The 21366-nt window shown below is 32.2% G+C and overlaps 2 protein-coding genes across 2 annotated transcripts in view; one reads left to right on the top strand and one right to left on the bottom strand.

Moving 5' to 3' along the window:
* Positions 1–17763, bottom strand: LOC140440620 (optic atrophy 3 protein homolog). The gene is made up of 4 exons (XM_072530983.1): positions 17534–17763; positions 14957–15125; positions 12213–12355; positions 1–426 (listed from the first exon to the last, which is right to left on the bottom strand). The coding sequence occupies exons 1-4, from the start codon at positions 17673–17675 to the stop codon at positions 89–91; spliced, it is 792 nt and encodes a 263-aa protein (XP_072387084.1). The 5' UTR covers positions 17676–17763; the 3' UTR covers positions 1–88.
* Positions 17764–20423: 2660 nt separating this feature from the next.
* The window catches only part of Pgi (glucose-6-phosphate isomerase), a 36337-nt gene continuing 35394 nt past the window's right edge, over positions 20424–21366 (top strand). The window contains exon 1 of the mRNA XM_072531926.1: positions 20424–20698. Coding sequence (XP_072388027.1) covers positions 20493–20698 — 206 coding nt within the window. The 5' untranslated portion in view covers positions 20424–20492. The remainder of the gene's footprint in view (positions 20699–21366) is intronic.

Here is a 21366-nt window from a genome sequence, read left to right as displayed (position 1 = left end):
AACATTTTTAACAATTGTTACTTTATCTCCATTTTTCACTTATAATTATTAACAACTTTTCAGATCTTAACTAATCACACTAAGCGAATTAAGGCTGCAACCTCAATAACTTTTGTATATGGTACAAGCTTAAAAACAAAAAACTTTCTTCCTCCTCATGTACAAGTGGATAATTCCAAAACTGATCTTCAACGTCGTTTACTGCCTTTAAAATAATACTTCTAGATTGTTCCTTGTTAAAAGGCGTTTTTTCTAAATTATATGATGGTTGTGTAAAACTTTTATTTTTATGGTAACTATTTTTAGTTGAAAACTGTTCTTTATAACTAGTAGAATTTAAAATCAAGGGGGCTCCTGTTCCTGATGGGCCGCTAATTGGCTTCTTACTGTCTATATTTTGTAGTTTCTGACTAGTTAATTTTGTATCTAAAACAAATTTTATTGATTAAAAAATGTACGCGCAAAATATAAAATGTAAAATAAATGTTATTTCAAAATATCAATATTTCACTAAACAAGTGGTAACAGAGATCAAAGTATCAAAAAGAGAAAGTATCAAAATTTGGTACAAAATTTAAAAGCAAATGTATTTATGGTGATCAACATAAAAAAATCGAAAGAAATTCTACTAATCATAGGCACCCACCGTCCCCATGAAATATCCAATGCTAAAGACATTAGATTAATAAACCTAGCAATGTCTCTCAATAACTTGCGCAAAAATCCTAAACAACGGACTAAGGTTCTAACCGATGTCCTTATATAAGAAGAACAAAATGGCGTGTTCCGCAAAATTCCGAAAAGGGCGTGTATAAATTGTTGAATTAATAAATTTGTCGCTGTTAAATCGTAGTGGTAAATATTGATCAATGGATGAAAAAATATATTGCAAGACGTATCGTTCACAAGTTTTTTATTGTACTCATAGTCTCTTACTGCCCTTATACTCCAGTCGTCAGAGACGAACATGCCACTAAACCTCTAAAAATCATACGAACAAGCTGAATTTTGCCGAGAATATTAATTTTGAGATCCCAAAAAAGAAGCAAAAAAGTTTACCATTTTTACCCCTAGGCTTCCCCCTAAAACCGCCCTCGCATAGGGGTAAAAACCCAAAAAAAAACGGGTGTGGCAGTCCAGTGGGACTGCCGGTGGAAGTTACACTTCTATACACGCATTCGCCGTTACAAATTTATTTGGGAGTTAATCTGCACAATAACAAATTGTATGAAGCCATGGATGAATTCCACATCCCCGATAAACTGATAAGATTGGTTAAGGCTACAATGCGTAAAGTTGTTTGCAAAGTCCAAATACAGGGCGAACAATCACAGGCATTTGAAACGCATGTTGGGCTGCGACAGGGAGATGCGCTGGCGTGTCTCCTTTTCAACATAGCTTTGGAAAAGGCGGTCAGGGATGCCCAAATAGACAGCAGAGGAAACATTTTTAATAAATCATCCCAAATTTTGGCATATGCAGATGATGTTGATCTAGTTGCACGCACAACACGCAAGCTAGAAGAAATGTATACCACCTTGTCAAACGCCGCAAAAAATATGGGCCTGCAAGTAAATGAAAATTAAACTAAGATAAGGGCATCAACACCCAACAATAGAGCCAGAAACATCGGCCACCAATTCACGGTTGATAATTCTACCTTTGAAGTGGTGGACAAATTCACATACTTAGGCTCCTTGATCACCAAGGAGAACGTCATGACGGAAGAAATCAAGCGAAGAATAATCCTAGCAAACAAATGCTATTTTGGACTGAGTAGACATATGAGAAGCAGAAACTTAAGCCAAAAAACAAAAATAACCATATACAAAACCCTTATACAACCAGTGTTGACATATGGGTCGGAGACATGGACCATTTCCAAGGCAGATGAAAATCTCCTGCTTATATTTGAACGAAGGATCCTGAGAAGAATATTTGGTGGCATCTGTGAAAATGGTGTTTGGAGAAGGAGGTACAACTACGAGATATATCACAGATATAAACATATATTTGGTGGTAAAGACGTAGTATCCTTTATAAAAATAGGAAGACTAAGATGGGCAGGACATCTGGCAAGATCACAGCAGAACAACCCTCCTAGAAGAATCCTTATGTCACAACCTGTGGGAAGTAGAAATAGGGGTAGACCAAAACTCAGATGGAGGGATGGTGTAGATGAGGATGGTAGACAAATAGGCGCAGCAAACTGGCAACAGTTGGCAATGGATAGAACTGACTGGCGTAATAGACTTGGGAAGGTCGAGGCTCTTTTATAGGGCTGTAGCACCAATGATGATGATAATCTGCACAATCATTACATATGTAATTTTATAGGTAAGACATAGCAGAAAGAGAAACAGAATTAATAACAACTTACTAACAATGAAGGATTGAATTAATATTTTGATAAAAATGTATATTTTTATTTTCATATATATATGAAAGGAGTTGAATGCAAAATTTTTTTACACATAAGCAGTAAAATTCATTGTTTATTTTGTTATTAATATAATAATACAATACAAATTAAACTGCAATATTCATAGGTATTTAAAAATGACAATAATATACATAAAAAAATACACTACAATACAGTGCAACATAATTCCATATATAATAATACAATACAAATTAAAATGCAATATCCATAAGTATTTAAAAATGACAATAATGTAATAACATTAATAAAAAAGTCCTCCCCGACTGGGAATCGAACCCCGGTCTCCCGCGTGACGGGCGCGGATACTGACTACTACACTACCGAGGACATACCACAAATGTATTTCAAAATTGACAGTTCTGGATCATACAGTGATTTATTGAGATTATTATTTTGAAATACAAAAGAATAATATAATTATGAACATTTAATAAATAATACAAAACATATCACATAAATAATAATATTAATAACTATTTTATTATATGTATAATATTATATGTATATATATCTTTATATAATATGTACAATATTAAATTATATATACAAAAGGAACATTTTTATATTCGAGAGAGGAAGAGAGAGAAAATATATCTTCTGTCTCTCTCTTACTCATTACCTTACATATGTAATGGTTTCACAGATTCACTCCCATACAAATTTCCAACGTGGAGCGCGCGTATAGAAGTATAACTTCAAAAATCGATTTACCAAGAATCTGTACGCGGTAGAAAAAAATGTTTCAAATAAAAAATGTAGCCGAGTTAATTTTAAACAAAAATGTTTATTATCACTTTTTGTATAGAATGAACCGTTCTCTCAGAAACAACACTTAAAGCGACCATTGATTTTGAATGTCTTTTACGTGCGCGAAATCAATGTTCAATAAAATTTGTAACAGCTCAACGGTGAAAATTCAATATCTTTTGATCCAAGTGTCCTATCGACAAAAATTAAGATGCGTTTTATAGGTAAAGAGTTTAGATTTCGTATGCAATTTTTGTATTTTGTCGCAAGTAAACGTAGATTTTATAAGGGTGTTAAATAAATAAACGGGGCGCGATTTTTGCCATTTTTTATGATTTTCATGAGATCAATACAATATATCCCTTTTATTGACTGGCCACTATAAAGTTGCGATAACTAGAGCCTAACCTTTATAACCTATAGCATAAAATTTTAGTTTTTAGTTTGGGCAACAAATGTAACGCATTTAAAATATGCTTAAAAAGCACTGGATTTAAACTTTCACATAACAAACAATCTAAAACGTTCAAAACTTTATTTTCAATAAAACTAGTACGTTTTTCAAAAGAACCAAACTTCTGCTATAAACTACATCCAAAACCGTTTTCTTAGAGGCATTTCCCGTGACGTGCGATCGTTTGAAATGTAAAACATTAAATTCTGCGTTTTTTATTCATATTTTAAATGCCTCAGAATTATTGCCACGACTCAAAATTGAAATTTCACGTCATAGGTTTTAAAAACTAACCTCTAAAAATGGAAATTTTACTACGACTGGTCAATAAAAGTGATGAATTTTATTGATCTCAAAAACTCTTAAACCACGGTAAAAATCGCGCCACGTTTATTTATTTCACACTTTTATAAAAACTAAGTTTGATCGCGGCAAAATACAAAAACTGAAAATGAAAGCTACACTCTATACCTTTAAAATGCATCTTGATTTTTGTTGATGGGTCACTAAGATGCTTTATTTTTTTAGTATAATCATGATAGTATATTTTCCATATACTTTAAATTTTGAAATCATAAATATTGGTGGGAGCGCACCACAAGGACTTAAATTAAAATTGGTTGGCGAAGGAGTTGTTTCCAATTATAATTTTAAAACTAAAATACATACAATGCTACAACACGTGAGCATATTTAAATGTTTAAATAAAACAATATGAAAAATATGTATACATTTTATATGGAATGTCAATTTCTCGTTGTTGTCCAATACTTTTTGCCTAGAAATTTTACACTAATAGTTATGCAACTTAAAATACGAAACAGATTCTTCATCAGCCGCCATGTTTTTCCAAAGATATGTAATACATATCTCTCTTAATTTATATTTAAATGGGAATAAGCCACATTAAAGGTTAAAATACGTTTATTGACGTTTCAATTTCCACTTCGGAAATCGTTCTCAAAATACAAACATTAGTAAATTAAACAAATTTTGTTTTTTGTTACTTAGTGAAAAATTCTTCTAATAATTTAATTTTATCTGACTCATCTATATTGACAATTCAGACATACCTTATACATTTTAAAGTAGACGACTTTAAAATGATATTGCCAATATTGTTGAGTTGCGTTCCTGGGACGACTTTACTTATAAGATAGTTCATTCGATTACATGAAATCAACTTTAACTTAAGAATATCCGTCAGAAAAGATCATAACATGTAATTCGTCTTTAAAAAGACAAATACATGCCATGATGACAGTAAAATGCTCCTGTTAGTGATTCCATAGTAAATTATGAGGGAAAAACCAGGAAAAAAACCTCATAATACTATCCCGACATGGTAAGTATTTGATCGTGCATTTAGTTTACCTTCAATAAACACCAAATTCCGATTTTATATGTTTGTTATTTAAAAAACATAAATGATGTATTCTCCATATGTTACTGACTTACCAATACTGGTATTTTCCTTTTAATAACTTCCTCTTTCAATATGGGTAACCAGATCCTACTACATTCTGCCGAGGAATTCGCGACACAATTGGTCTCATTTAGCATAATTAGAGCCGCTTCTTTGATTTTTCTCTTTTTACCATCCGTTTCTTTTAGGACTATATTTGAATCATTCCATTGAACCCTATGTTCATTATCCCATGCGTGTTTACAGATTTGAGATCTATCAAATTCTCTATTTTTAATATAGGATTGATGTTCACTTATTCTAACATTTATTGGTCTTGATGTTTCACCTAAATAAAACCGATCGCATTCACAAGATATTTTATAAATGCAATTCTTTGTCCTTTCTTGTTCATTGTTAGGTTTGGTTTTGGACAAGATAGATCTCAACGTGTTTGTTGTTTTGAATGCTGTTGAAATGTTGAATTTATTTCCTATCCTTTTAAGCTTTTCCGATAATCCTTTTATGTATGGTATTGTTATTTTCCTCGTATTATTCCTTGCATATGTTGTAGGATCTCGTTCTAAGTTGTTTTGTTCTATTCGATCGATTGAATTTATTACATGAAATCAACTTTAACTTGAGAATATCTGACGGATATTCTCAAGTTAAAGTTGATTTCATGTAATCGAATGAACTATCTTATAAGTAAAGTCGTCCCAGGAACGCAACTCAACAATATTGGCAATATCATTTTAAAGTCGTCTACTTTAAAATGTATAAGGTATGTCTGAATTGTCAATATAGATGAGTCCGATAAAATTAAATTGTTAGAAGAATTTTCACTAAGTAACAAAAAACAAAATTTGTTTAATTTACTAATGTTTGTATTTTGAGAACGATTTCCGAAGTGGAAATTGAAACGTCAATAAACGTATTTTAACCTTTAATGTGGCTTATTCCCATTTAAATATAAATTAATTTAAAATGCCACAAGAAAATAGCTTCAGAACAATATTAATATCTCTCTTACATATCTCTGTGTTTTTCGTACAGACAGATTTGACAATGACGTTATATGTCATTGGACGTATACTATATATTATCACAGCCATCTAAAGCTTAGCTTAGCTTTAAGTGGCTGTGATCTTAGACGTCATACCTACTGGTTTATAAATTTTTAAAGAAATATTTATTAAATTAGTATTTCTTTTTTATTAAAGAATAACATATTCTATAACTTCCTTTTAAAACGCTTCGCAGTTCATTTTCGTAGGTTGCTTCAAGCGTTGTTTCTAAGAGAACGGCTCATTCTACATAAAAAGTGCTTATAAACATTTTTGTTTAAAATTATCTCAGCTACATTTTTTATATGAAATATTTTTTTTACAAAGTACAGATTCTTGGTAAATCGATTTTTTTTTGTGTTTTACCCCCCTGCGAGGCGTTTTAGGGGGAAAGGTTTTTGGGCGGTTTAAGAGTGGTAAACTTTTTTGCATCTTTTTTGGGGTCCCAAAATTAATATTCTTGCCAAAATTTAGCTTGTTCGTATGATTTTTAGGGGTCAACTCTCTGACAACTGGACTATATAAAAATTCAACTAGGCTTTTCTCATACATACAGCTTACAGCATTAGACAAAGATTTCGTAATTCTATACTGTCTGCCAAAACTTACCCTGAAGCAGGCATCGGTTCAGAGCATAACCCCATAGTAGTCACATTACGAACCAAATTGAAACTGGTTAAAAAACCCACACAAAGTAGAATTGATATTAAGAGATTAAGGGAACCACAAACAAAGGAACAAACTGTAAAAACTCTTACTGAAAATCTACGTAATGCCCAAGAACTGAATAAGAGTTGTTATAACATTAATCAGAAATGGGAAAATATAAAAGTAGTAATAATTAAAACAGCAAATGAAAACTTAAAACCAAAGAAAAAAAAAGATAAACACTGGATGACTGAAGAAATACTACTATTAATGAATGAAAGAAAATCATTCAAAACAAAAAATCCAATTAAATATAATGAAACTGATCGATTAATTAAAAAGAGAATAAAAGAAGCTAAGGAGAGAATGTTACATGAGCAGTGCCAAGAACTAGAAGAAATTGAGAAAAAATATGACTTTTTTAACATGCATAAAAGAATTAGAGAATTAACAGGAATGAGAAAAACACTTCAAACTAGGCAACTAGGAGATGAAAGTGGTGCACTTATAACAGATATAAACAAAAAAATGCAGAGATGGACACAATATATAGCACAACTTTTTGAAGACAAAGAGAGAACAGAAGGACAAAAAGAATTTAAGGATGATACTGGGCCTGCCATTATACGAGAAGAAATTTAATATGCAATGAAACAAGCTAAAGGTGGTAAATCTCCCGGGACTGATGAAGTTCCTATCGAATTACTCATAATTGTGAATACTGAATCTATTGATTTTCTTTTGCATCTATTCAATACCATATATAGAACAGGTGTAATACCTAAAAAATGGTTCCAATCAACATTCGTACTGCTACCCAAAAAAGCCAATGCAAAGGAGTGCAATGAACATCGCACCATAGCCTTAATGAGTCATGTCTTGAAATTGTTTTTAAAAGTAATTCACAATAGAATACATAAGAAATTAGATGAAGGCATAAGTAATACACAAATGGGATTTAGGAAAGGACTGGGAACACGAGAAGCACTGTTTGCAGTAAGTGTTCTTTCGCAGAGATGCTTAGATATAAATCAGGAAGTATATGCCTGTTTTGATTGATAATTGATTTTGAGAAGGCATTTGACAGAGTGCAGCATAATAGGCTTAAGGAAATTTTATTAAATAAAAACATAGACAGTAGAGACATTAGAATCATATGTAACCTCTATTGCAACCAAACAGCAAAAGCGAAAGTTGAAAACGAACTAACCAAGGATATTCAGATTCGCCGTGGGGTCCGCCAAGGGTGTATTTTATCACCCTTGTTATTTAATTTATACAGTGAAGCCATCTCAGAATTAGCGCTTGCCGAAGTCAGTGAGGGCCTTATAATAAATGGTGAGCCACTTAATAACATAAGATATGCTGACGACACCGTCCTTCTGGCAGGAACACTAGAAGAACTGCAACACCTTGCTGAACAAGTAAATATATATTGCAAGGATTATGGACTAAAAATAAATTTGAAGAAAACCAAGTTCATGATATTTACAAAAGCACAAAACATCAAAGTTAAGCTAGTACTAGATAATACAGAAATTGAACAAATATCTTCGTACAAATACCTTGGAGCATGGATCACAGAAGATACTGATCAGACAAAGGAAATAAGATGCCGCATTGAAATTGCACGGTCAACTTTTAATAGAATGAGAAAACTTTTTTGTAATCGCGATATCAATATATCGCTCCGAATAAGAATGCTTCGATGTTATATTTTCTCTACCCTTTTGTATGGGGTTAAAGCTTGGACACTTAAAAAATCCAACGTTAAAAACCTAGAAGCATTCTAAATGTGGTGTTACCGACGTATTTTGAAAATATCAAGGATGGATCGCAAAACAAACGAACAAGTTCTCGAACAACTAGGGAAACAATGCGAAGTTTTAAATTCCATAAAAATCAAGAAATTGGAATACTTAAGGCACATCATGAGAGGTGAAAAATACGAACTACTAAGGAATATAATGCAGGGTAAAATCAAAGGCAGAAGAAGTGTAGGTAGACGTAAAATCTCGTGGCTACGCAATCTCCGTGAATGGTTTGGATGCAGTTCAATTGAACTATTCAGGCGCGTAACCAACAAAATTATAATTGCCAGAATGATTTCCAATCTCCGATAGGAGCGGAACATGAAGAAGAAGAAGAAGAAGAAGAGCTTACAGGGTTGCCGTCTGGGCAAAATAATACTTAAGGCCAATAATCTAAATAGTAATAACTTAGATAAATTATTTTTAAACATATACTTCGTTTTGTTAGTGTCTATTATTAAACCCAATTTTGTAGCTGATTCTTTTAATGCTACAACGCCTCTCGTACAGCGTTTTCCATTCTCCCAACAATATTGATATCATCAGCATAGGCCAGGATTTGTACCGATTTATTCTATATTGAACCAGTGGTTGTGATTTATGACATAAGTATTACTTTTTCCAGAGCCAGATTGAACAGTATGTGGTTGTGATTTATGACATAAGTATTACTTTTTCCAGAGCCAGATTGAACAGTATACAGGGTCTCCCTGGCGCAGCCCGTTATTTGTTTTAAAAGGTTCAGAGAGTTCCCCCTGAATTCGTACTCTACATTCAACTTTTTTAAGAGTTATTTTTGTTAAGGGGAAGGGATGGGGAAGGCAGCGTAAGAGGATGTGGTACAATCATGTAAGACGAACGGATGAGAATAGACTCCCAAAAATTGCCCTAGAAAACAACCCGCCCGGTTCAAGACCTCCCGGAAGACCACCTAAAAGATGGAGGGATAGTTGACAATCTACCTCCCAGGAAATTAACCAGAGGCAGTTTCAGAATTAAACAGATCGAAGAATTAAAAAGATCTCCAAGAAGTAGAAGAAGAAGATTTTTGTTAAATTTACCAACTGATTTGGTATTCCTAGCTCTTTCATTGCTTTGAACATTTCTCTTCTATTCACAGAGTCGTAGGCTGCTTTGTAGTCTATAAATATGTGATGAGTATCAATGCCAAATTCCAGTGTTTTTTCTAAAATTTGTTTCAAGGTTGCAATCTGATGAATTGTCGATTTACCACCTCTGAAACCAGCTTGGTATTTTCCTACTACCCGTTCTGCATATGGTGCCATACGATGACATGGTACTGTGGAAAATATTTTATACGATGCGTAATTCCTCTGTGGTTAGAGCATTCAAAGATATCTCCTTTTTTGTGTATGGTGCAAAGTATTCCAATATTCCAATCATTGAGGAGTGATTTCTGTGTCCATATTTCTTTTATAAGCTGCTGTAATGCCATTATGGTATCATGGCCACCTTCTTTATATAGTTCAGCTGGGAGATTACATATTCCGGGTGATTTGTTTCTGGCTAGTTTTTTAACTGCATCTTCAAGTTCAAGAATCATTGGTGATTCCTCTTCACTCTCGTCTGTTCCCCTTACCTCATATCTTTCGTTTTCCAGGTTTTCTTCTTCTTCCTCTATATTAAGTGCCTGGTTAAAGTATCCCACCCATATATTCAATACATCTTTCCTTGTTGTTAATAGGTCGCCATTCTGACTTCTGCATTGTCTTGTGGTTGCCTTGAATTCCTTTCTGTTGATGTAAACTTTCTTATAGAATGCTTTGAATTCTTTCTCTCTGTTGAAGTTTTCTACATATTTAAGTTCCTCATTTAGGTGGTTTCGTTTTTTTCTTTTGTATATTCTCTTTTCTTCTCTTATCTTTGTCTGGTAATTTTCTACAGTTCTAGTTCGTCGGGTAAGCATCTTTCTTTAATCTTTATTTTCTTCTTTTGTTTCATTCTTGCTTTCATCGTCAAAAAGTTAACACATACAAAGTAGTCTTTTAGCACTGAAGGAAATGCGGTGGACGGGAACTGGCACCCTTGAAAAGAGAAACCATTCCATATATTACAGCTGCAATGAAAACCAACACATAGATGGGGTGGAATTTATTGTAAACCAAAGAACAAAAGGCCTTATTTTTGACTTTAAAGCCTACAGTCAAATAATGTGCTGTTTGCGCTTAAAAGGAAAATTCTTTTAATTACAGTTTGAACAATACACATACCCCAACTGATGACAAACCAGAGGAAATAAAAGAACAGTTCGTCAAAGACCTAGAGCAAGCCTACAGGAGATGTCCCAGAAATGACATTAAGATTTTATTAGGTGACATGAATGCAAGAATAGGACGAGAGCGAGTTTTCATGCCCACGATAGGAAAGCATAGCCTACACAACATCAGTAGCGATAATGGATTGCGACTAATAAACTTAGCAGCAACACTCAATATGAGAGTCGCCAACACCTATTTTGAACACAAGAACATACACAAGGTAACCTGGACCTCTCCTGATGGAAGAACAACGAGTCAGATTGATCACATCTTAATAGATTCAAGGCATGGAACAGACGTAATAAACTTCAGAAGTTATAGAGGCACAAACATAGACTCAGATCATTGCCTAGTGATCTCAAAATTGAGGGCTAGAATTTCAAATACTACTAAAGAAAATAAAATGGATACAAAAAAAATGGAATGTGCAAAAGCTGACAGATGCGACAATTGCAGAACGGTACTCGGAAAACATCACCAAAAGGCTAATGAATCAAAATGTAAATGAAGAATGCCAGACAGATATAGACTCATAATGGACCAGAATAAAGGAAGACATTGTAGTAGCAGCGAAAGAGGAAATAGGAACAGAAACTACCAATAGCCAGTGTTATTTTCCATTATTGGACAAAGTGAAGTAGAAACATGACCGGTCAAATGGGTAGAACCTTTAAAAAACGGATAGCAGAACACAAAAGGGCTTTCAATAATAGAAAAACAGATTTTACTTACGCACTTCAACTTCTAGATCATAATCATTCTTTTAATATCCAATTTCAAACTCTTCACATTCAAAATAAAGGCCTTAAGCTATCATTATTAGAATCTATGGAAATTAATATATTAAAAAATACAGACATGATTCTGAATAACCAACTTGAGACAAACAGTTCTTCCCTCCTCAACTTATTCAGTAAAAGACTATAAAGTATTGGAAACATAAAAAAATAGCTCACATGAGAAAGGCACTATGCCGAAACAGCTGTAGTGATAATTATTTATAATAAAAATTTGTGAGAGTGCTGAAAACAAAAAGTTTTCAGTGTTTTATTGCTTGACAAAACGAACTTCCATCAAGTAACGGTCTTATGTAATCGCTAATAACCTATGGTCGATGTAACACTCTTCTCTAAATAAAAAACTACACTATATACCGCGTTACTTTACTAATTGAACTTCTTTTTTACTTAACTTGGTTTCTAACAACATTAAGTTTTCAGAATAAATTGTAATGTGTAAGTAAACTAATGTAAGACCCGATCGTTTAATAATAATTAGCACTTCAATTTATATTACCAAAAACCATTTCATGACGCATACTTATACGCATACGATATTTTACTGAATAAAATAAATACCTAGATTTCCTAATTGCCTCGTCAATTCTCTTAGCTGTGCCCCTTGTTCCTCTGTTTGTATAAACAATTCTCTTATAGTATTTTGTAAATCTTGCATTTCTTGTTTCTTTGCTTCCTCTTTGGCAGCTTCTTTGTTTGAGGATCTATAAAAAAATTATACAAAAAATTTTAATAATAAAATACAAAATATAACATTGTATTTAATTTCCATAGAATATAGTCAACTTAACATGTTTCACTGAAAATCGGTTTCCCAAGAAAAATGATAATTTTAAACTAACTATTTTTGTGCGCTAACCCAATAAACTCAAAAACGTGATGGAAAGCTACAAACTGGAATGTTACACACTTGGAACGTTACTCATGAACCGACTCAGCTCAGCAATTATGGAGAGTGTATTAATATAACAGGCTGGTTTTCGCCTCCATCACAGCTGCACAGATGAAGTATTCAGTTGTATTACACATATAGGAGCTGGTTTTCAACACGATTTAAAAACTAAGGTAGCTTACATTGATCTAACTGATGCTTAAAACATCATACAGATAGAAGGACCTATCTTCAAAATTTTTTAATACTATACCATGTATATGTGTTGCAACCCTACTAAACAATATGCTGTGCAATAGATATTTCCAAATAATAAATATTGGTATTAGGAGCAGGGTTAACAATTGTAAAATAGGGCACCCTCAAGGATCAGGGCTTGCTTCAATCCTCATCAGTCTGTATATATATATATATATATATATATATATATATATATATATATATATATATATATATATATATATCCCTCCAACGATAGCAAAGAAAAATGCACATGATAATGACTTAGCACTAGTCGCCATAACACAACAGAAGGCTCCAGAAACATACTGACAGAAGATTTGGTAGTTCTAGGTAAATACTTCAGTGACTAGAGGCTTATTCCAAATACGAATCAAACGGAGGTTGTCTGCTTTCATCTGAATAACAAGCAAGCAAATAACGAGCCTCAAGTATATTTTAATAAACAACCCACTAGGTTTTAACCCATACCAGAAATGCCTAAGCATTACAATGGATAGAACGCTGTCTTCAAAGACACTACCACCAAAATAAACACTCAAAACAACATCATCCACAAATCGCGGAACTACATGCGGAACGTCCTGGAGAGCAAATGCCACCACTTTCAGGCACTGCACTCCAGTGTGGCTGAACAGCAGCCATGTAATGACGAAGATTGACACCAAAATTAATCAAACCCTACGGATTATCAGTGGATGTATAAAAAGTATTCCAACTCCATGGCTCTCTGTTTTGTGTCATACTTTCATATATTCTGAGTCCAGAGACATAATTGCAAACCCTCCACTAATGATGCATATAGTTGTCTCAGATATTGCACTGATGCGGTGTAAATCTAAATCTGGCTGCGTGCAGTTGGCTTGCCATAAGCACCAATGCTTATGGCAAGCCAACTGCACGAGGAAGATATTATAGCCCAATTAAAATGGAAGGGATGTTGGGAAAGTAGCCCCATCCCATTATTTACCAGTTATAGTTATGGGATTAACCTGTGGAAGATCTAAACTGTATTAGATTATCCCATTGGTTGTGCCGTGAGTCACTATTCAAATGGGGACTGGGCTAGACACTGTCATGCGACTGTGGAGAACCTCACCAAACTGTTAAGCACATTGTGATGAAATGTCCCCTGATGGCATACTCTGGTAGCATGGTTGACTTCTTCCATGCCACAGATGCTGCAGTAAAGTGGATTAATGATCTGCACAAAAAACTAGAATTATAAATAACACTCGTTTCTGTCTATACAGCTATATTATTGTAATATATATGTTTTAATGTTATTTGTTTTTAAATACAATAAAAACAAGAAAATTAGAATATCTCGGACATATTACACGTGGAGAGAAATACACCTTGCTCCAACTGATTATACAGGGAAAGATCCAAGGAAAGAGAAGCATAGGGAGGCGTAGAATTTCATGGCTGCGCAACCTGAGAGAGTGGTACGGATGTACATCAAATGAACTTTTCAGAGCAGCCGTCTCAAAAGTCCGAATAGCTATGATGATTGCCGACCTCTGCCGCAGAGATGGCACTTGAAGAAGAAGAAGAAGAAGTTTTTATATATTTGTTTTTATAGTACTTTCTAATCATTTATAACGATATTGTCCATCTCTGCCATACACTAAATAAATAAAATGTGTGCTAACAATCTGTATACTATGACAGTTAATTATCACACTATTGAGTAAGTTAATTTTTTTTATTAACGAGTATATACAATTTCAAAGTTAGGATTGAATTAATGATTTTTTTTTAAGTGGATGGCATATATGGAACTGGTTTTTGAGTTGTCAAAATCAACTCTATGTTCAGTTATTCATATTCAAAATGTCTTCCTATCTGACCTGTGTATGTATGCAAGTCTCGCAATACATATTTTTATATGTTATATATATATATATATATATATATATATATATATATATATACATATAAAGAATTAGGTATGGGACATTAAGTATGAGGTAAAAAATTAATGATAAACAATAGAACATGCACATGACTTCAAGAGGCTCAGTCTAACAGAAAAATGATGAATAAAAATCTGCATATTTAAATAAAAACAAATTATTAAATACAAAAAATTTAGTAATATAAAAAATATTTAAACTCAAAACAAAATTTAAACAAAGAAGTTAACACAAACATCCAAATATAGATTTACCTGTTATATTCCATGATAAGCAAACCAGCAGCTATCAAAAAAATAATTCCCTCGCCTAATAAATTAGCACCTAGCTCAATAGCCATAGCTTCATTAAGTACAGGAATATTTACAGGTTTTCCTAAGTTCAAGATCCACATTTTCGTTTTTACCTCACACCAGTTATAAACTGCAACAAAAAACATCAAAATAGTTTATATGTGCACATTGAATCAAAAATGTTTATACTGTACATTTAATTCAACACTCAAATCTCACAAATTGACATATTTGTTTATAGTTCAACATATGAAAATCCATTAAAACTCACAGAAAATGTATTGCAGTACCTGACAACTGTGCTGCGGCAATATGAACTGCAAGCTTGATCAAAACGTTTTTAAATAATTTGTAAATTAAAAATAAACAGTGTCTGAATCTTTAATAATAAAGCGTTTGGACCTTTAAGGTATAATTCAGGACTGTAAAATATTTGCGAGTGATCAGTTAGTGCACTACAAACAATTTAAGACTTTAAACAAAAAATTGTGTATTTAGTCCTCAATGTTGCTTAAAGATCTTGCTGTGAAGAAGTTGCACTAACAGTTAGGAAAACTGTTAGTGGAACTTCTTCACAGGATAGGAATTCAAAGGATATGAATATTCCAAAGGTTCCAAAGGGGTTCTTCAAGAACAATTGAAGGAAGTCCAAATCGCCAATGGAGAACACACTGAAATATTCAAATTCCAGTCAGCAGATGAAAGCAACCTTGAGAAAATAAAAAATTTTCTAAAAAAACTGATCAAAAATTACTTACAAGAAGTTTCTACAAAACATTTGTGGAAGTTTCTACAAAAAAGTCATAGAAGTTTCTAAAATAATCAAAGAAAAAAATTCAAAGAAATGCAGAAGTCTAGAAGACAAAATTAAACACAATACAAATTGGTGATAACTAATGGGATCTCAACAGCAGATCAATTATTAATTGAAGGCAAATCCAGGTTCCATACTAAAAGTTTAATAGTTTGTCTGTTTGATGGGAAGTCTTCTTGCTCTATTTATCTCATAAAATTTGAAGTTATTGCAAGAGCCAAGAGAATTGTTATCAGACCTTATTCAATTGTCTTCAAAAAGAGAGATATCCATCTACAACAAGTAGATAAATCACAACTGCAAAGTATAATCCAGCTTGCAAACCAGAAAACATTAAAGTGCTTATCTAGAAGCACCTAATTATATAATAGAAGAAATAGTGATAAATACATTAGTTAATGACAAGAATGAGAGTGAAATCAAGAAAGCTTTACTAAGGCAAGGCCAAAATTATTAGATGAAGCACTTGCTCCATATGAAGCTCCAATAAATTTAACTTATTATTATAGCAGTAGATATCTTAAAGAAAACTTTGAATCCAAGACACCAATTCATTATCAAATTCCATACTAAAAGTAAGGTACTACTGAACTGTAAAATGCCTTTGAAAAATCTGTGCAAATTTGTCTATACAAAAGCCTTCAATAGGCCATTCTGGAAGATCAGCAAAATAGGCAGTGCTTCTATGTGGCTAAAAATCATTGTTGCTGCATCTACCAATTACATTTACAAGTTATTAGCAAAACTTCCACCAAGATTATTAAAAAAATGTCCATAAGATATTCTACAGTTAAATAAATAAAAAATAATACCTATGGGCCAGAATGAATTAGTATTTATAGTAGAATATAGTTCATCACATACAACTACTTAAAAAATAATTGTATTGCCACTGGATTTTAATGATTTCACAAATACTTCATGTTCATCAGATATTGTTGCTTTTTTTTGATGAATAATGCACTATTTTGGAATTATTTCAATATTGGACTTGTGTATGGAGATCCTATTATACTGCACTGACTTGCCTCAGTGAAATATAGCCTGATTAAATGGGCATAGATACTGAAAATACACACTCTAAGAATGAATATGGATAACCTTAAATTACTTAAACAGCACTTATGTAAATATTTAGTATTTAACAAAGAGGCTAAATTAATAACTTTGCCTAAATTAAAATATTAAGTAAATTACTTTTAAAAATTTGACAAATATAATATCTTTAGATCTTACAGGGCCAGAGACTGGAAAAAGAAATTGGAAGAATATGCTTTTGAGATAATCTTATTATAACTATTATTGTAAAAAAATTTTGTTAAAAAATAGATAAATAATGGATCATCTATCAAGATCAATGAGGAAGTAATAAAGACTGAATAAAATATTCAAAACAATGATTATTGACTCAAAAAGATTATAACAGAGAGGATGTCTCAAAAATAGACTGAATTCAAGTTAAAAAAATATACTAAGTAATTGCAACTTATAGGAAGAAAAAATAGGATAATGACGAAAAGTCTGGAAAAAACAAATATAACTTTGAAGGAGAGAGAAAGATGACAACTGGAAAAAGGAAAAGTTCAATCAGGAAAGAATACCAGTAAACCAGTCTGGTAGATAAACTTCTAGTTGGTCAGTAAACGACCTATATACAAAAAAATTGTATAAAATGTAATTATATATATACTTATATTTGTTTTTGTATTAAACGGTAAACTTACATTGGGCTGGAGGCATGCAAACATACTTCCTAAATACGGGTGAACTTTTCGCTTGAGTTTTAAGAGCATTCGCTATCGGTTTACTTATCTGTTTTAACAATAGTGCTCCTAGTTTTGCAGCTGGAAATGCACCAACGACCATGTTTAAACGAAAAAATTATTTCATAACAAAAATGTTTTTAAAAGTCCTTGACTAAAATATAACTGTCAACATTGTAGGTTAGTAACACAAAGAAAAAGAAGTCTTAGGGTGATGGGCACGTAGACATATAGTTTTACAGCCACTGTTAAATTTTTAAACCATTTTTTAATAAATTTAACATTTTTATAGCTGTACAGCGGATTAAAACAATTTATCCTTTTTTTGGTTAATTATGAGGCGCTTGTGGCTTTTTTTTTATGTAAAATATACATAGTGCTTTTCTAATCTTTCTAGGGTCTTTCTTTCTAGGGTAAAAGGGTCTTTAACTTAGCCACAGAATAATAAAACAATTGTTATTTATTCTGTGACTTAGCGCTTCATATTTTTAAATATAAACATATATAAATAAAACAAAATGTGTCTGGAAGATATCGAATTGTTTTAGTCGTTTGAAAGCCCTCTTGATAACCATTATAAATTATAGTATATAAAATATAACATAGTTTAAAAATATGCGGCAGGACTTCACAGGCAACCACTTGCAAGCCCAGACAACTCGTTTTCTGTAGGTACACCAGTTATCTATGTATACTGTATTGTTACGTTTAGACTTTATCATGCTATTTCCCGTATTCACCCATTGATGTAATTTCCTTGTGCCATCATAAGTATTAAACATTTGCACGTTTGCTTGTTTTACTTCGTAAAATTAATATATATTAAAAGTTTGGCTCGAACGAACTAAAGTCTTCTCCTTTTATCGGACTAGAGTAATTCTGCGGTATATCAAAAGCCATAATCTAGTAGAGGATATCCGAAAATGACAAAAGAAACTTAGTGCAGCTTATTGGGAAAATATTCCAGATCAAAAGCAAGCATAAAGCGTATATTACAAGTTTTTACCCGGTACGATTCTATTAGAGCTTTAGAAAGCTCAATTAAGAGTAAGCACATATATGTTCTAATTAGACAGTGGTCATTTGTATAGCGTCTCTGTAAAATGGGGAAAGTATAGATCGGAACACATTGTCTGCAACTGAAAAAATAAATTCTTCGCTAACGCCATAATACTTAGAATACTTAGTACTTAGAATAGGTGATTTTAACATCTGACCAGGTAAATAATGTTTTTCCTACGCAGATGATATGTATTCTTCGAAGCCTAGAAGCAGGCACAAAACCTAGATGCAGGGTACACAAAAACGCCTACTTGGCAAAACGATCTCTTTAAAATTAGAATCTACAAAATCTTGGCTAATTTTTATTTATGAAGGTACATTGTTAATGAAGTCGCAAAGGCAGATTTGTATGTATAAGAATTGCGTTTGTAGGTATAAAAACTTAAGTAGACTTTACACTACATGATTTTATCATATGACAATATCATATGAGATTTGTTATGATTCCTCGTTTCTATGATGTTTTAAAAAATCGTGTTTACATTGCATGATAAGTTATGACTTATGATATGAGTGACAATGAGTGAGGTTTTATTGATTTTTTTTCTTTATGGTCATAGAGATATTAGACACAGTATAGATATCAACTATTAGATTTTGAAACCATTATAATGGAAGATCAGACGCATTTGGGCTTGCAGGTGGCTCTTACAAAGAAATCGTGGACAGGGTATATCAAATTTAGTGTTGATATTATACCAAATTAAAAATAATTAATAAAGAAACTAAACTAAAATTATGACTAAGAAGACTATAAAGTATAAAACACTAAACTAAGAATAAAATAAACTAAATAAATAATAAAAGAAAAATACGACACAATAGCACACATTAGATAATAGGTTCAATATCAATGCAACAAACAAAAAATAAATAAATAAATAAAAAATGTTGTCTCTGGGTAAGGGAATGTTACTGAATTGACATAAGAATAAGGCGCGATATTTAAATATGTTGGTGTTACCCGTATTATTACCGAAAATCATATGATTTTATCATGCGGAATAGGCACCGTCCTATTCTCCTGTGACAAGCTATGACGAGCCGCATGACACTGCTTATGACAAAATCATATGACAAATCACACAGTGTAAACATGTAAATTTCACTTTATGACCAAATCATAGACAAATCACATGATAAATCATGAAGTCTAAAGTGTGTATTACATGAAGAATTACGTTTTTATTTTTCTGTATACCGTTCTTCCTTTGATCTGGATTCGGTTCATGTTTTCTCTCAGAATAATTTTCTGTGGTATATCTTGATAATACCGTTTTGTAAAACTATTAAAGTATGCAATTATAAATTTCTATTTTGCTAAAAGATCCTCAGAATTTGGTTGAACACAACATATATGCAGCGTTTCCGCAGACAAGATAAATATTTTCATGATGATCGCCAACATTTGTCACGGATAGGTACACCAAAAAAATTGCTAAAAGATCATGTATTTAAAAAAAGAAAGTTTTGGCTAAAATCATTTTAGAAATGACTATTTTTACATATTTAAACATTTTACTTAGGTTCTCTTTTATGTACACACCTGATTGACTACTGTTATTACTAACCAGAATACCCAGCCCAGGTCATCAATAATAATCATACATAATATTATAATCATACATTATTATGATTTGATAATGTCGCGAGCTCTTTGGCTATTTATTACTTTCCCTTTCTATTATTATTATATCTCTTTTTTATCAGCTGTTTAAGGGGCGCGTTATTCAAAATTTTGTATTAAATTCAGGTGTATATTTGTCAAAAATGTTTTTCAAAATTTATAAGTCGTAAAATTACTTTCTAGAAACTCAGGGAACATAACGAAGAAATTTCTACATAATTACAATGCACAATGAATCCAAATTGTCCGAAAACAAGTCCAATATGCCGAGGTATAGGCAGAACATTAGTCAGTCTTGCGGTAGAAATGGAGCCGAAACCACTTTTAACTACTGAACCTTCATGGCAAAAACTTCAACAATATTATGATAGTAAAGGCAGTAAAATAGTTATCAAGGACCTCTTTGCACATGATCCTGCAAGATTCGATAAATTAAGGTAAATGTTTTTCATAAAATTCTTAAAAATTTGCCCGGGTATGTTGACCTTTGTTCGACCTTGTGTATAATTTTTTACTTTTCATGGTGCTTTTTTTTTAAATAAAAACTTTCATTAAACACTTGGTAGTCCCTAATTTTTCTAATACATAATTTATAATAGAAATATTTTCCAAATTTTAACTTATTTCGAAGTAAAATTGTATTAATTTTAAAATTTACTGCATTACTTAATAATTTGAACTACTATTATATTCTTGGCACAGTTTTATGTCTTCATACATACAATTTATTATAACTACATCTCATAAATTATTTATTACTTCACATTTAGACTCGAATAAAATTGAACCATTAAAATTATATAAGAATAACACTTTGAAGAATTGAAAGAAAAAAATTTTCACATCATTATGTACCCTACAAAAAAAATTGCATATACCTAAGCCCTATACAAAAGCCTGTCTGGGAGAATTATCATATAGGTTTTATGTTGGGCCACATCTGTTAAGCAGATCTTCACTATTTGCCAATTTATTGAAAATGGCTAAGAGTTCAACAACAGTCCATAACACCTGTTTGTATACTTTAAGCAAGATGTGATCTCATAAGATCGTTTTATGCCTCTAAAATGCTAGGAATGAAGTATATATTGTGATTAGTTTTTTT

The sequence above is a fragment of the Diabrotica undecimpunctata genome, chromosome 5 (genome assembly GCF_040954645.1).
Source record: "Diabrotica undecimpunctata isolate CICGRU chromosome 5, icDiaUnde3, whole genome shotgun sequence".
Classification (NCBI taxonomy): Eukaryota; Metazoa; Arthropoda; class Insecta; order Coleoptera; family Chrysomelidae; genus Diabrotica; species Diabrotica undecimpunctata.
Note: the sequence above shows the minus strand (reverse complement) of the source record. Positions and strands in the feature narration are given on the sequence as shown.

Coding starts and splice junctions, on each gene's coding strand:
- LOC140440620 (XM_072530983.1), bottom strand. CDS start 17,675: ATGGTCGTTGGTGCATTTCCAGCTGCAAAACTAGGAGCACTATTGTTA. Junction 15,126..17,533: donor TTGCATGCCTCCAGCCCAAT/GTAAGTTTACCG, acceptor TTTTTGTTGCAG/TTTATAACTGGTGTGAGGTA. Junction 12,356..14,956: donor CTTATCATGGAATATAACAG/GTAAATCTATAT, acceptor ATTTTTTTATAG/ATCCTCAAACAAAGAAGCTG.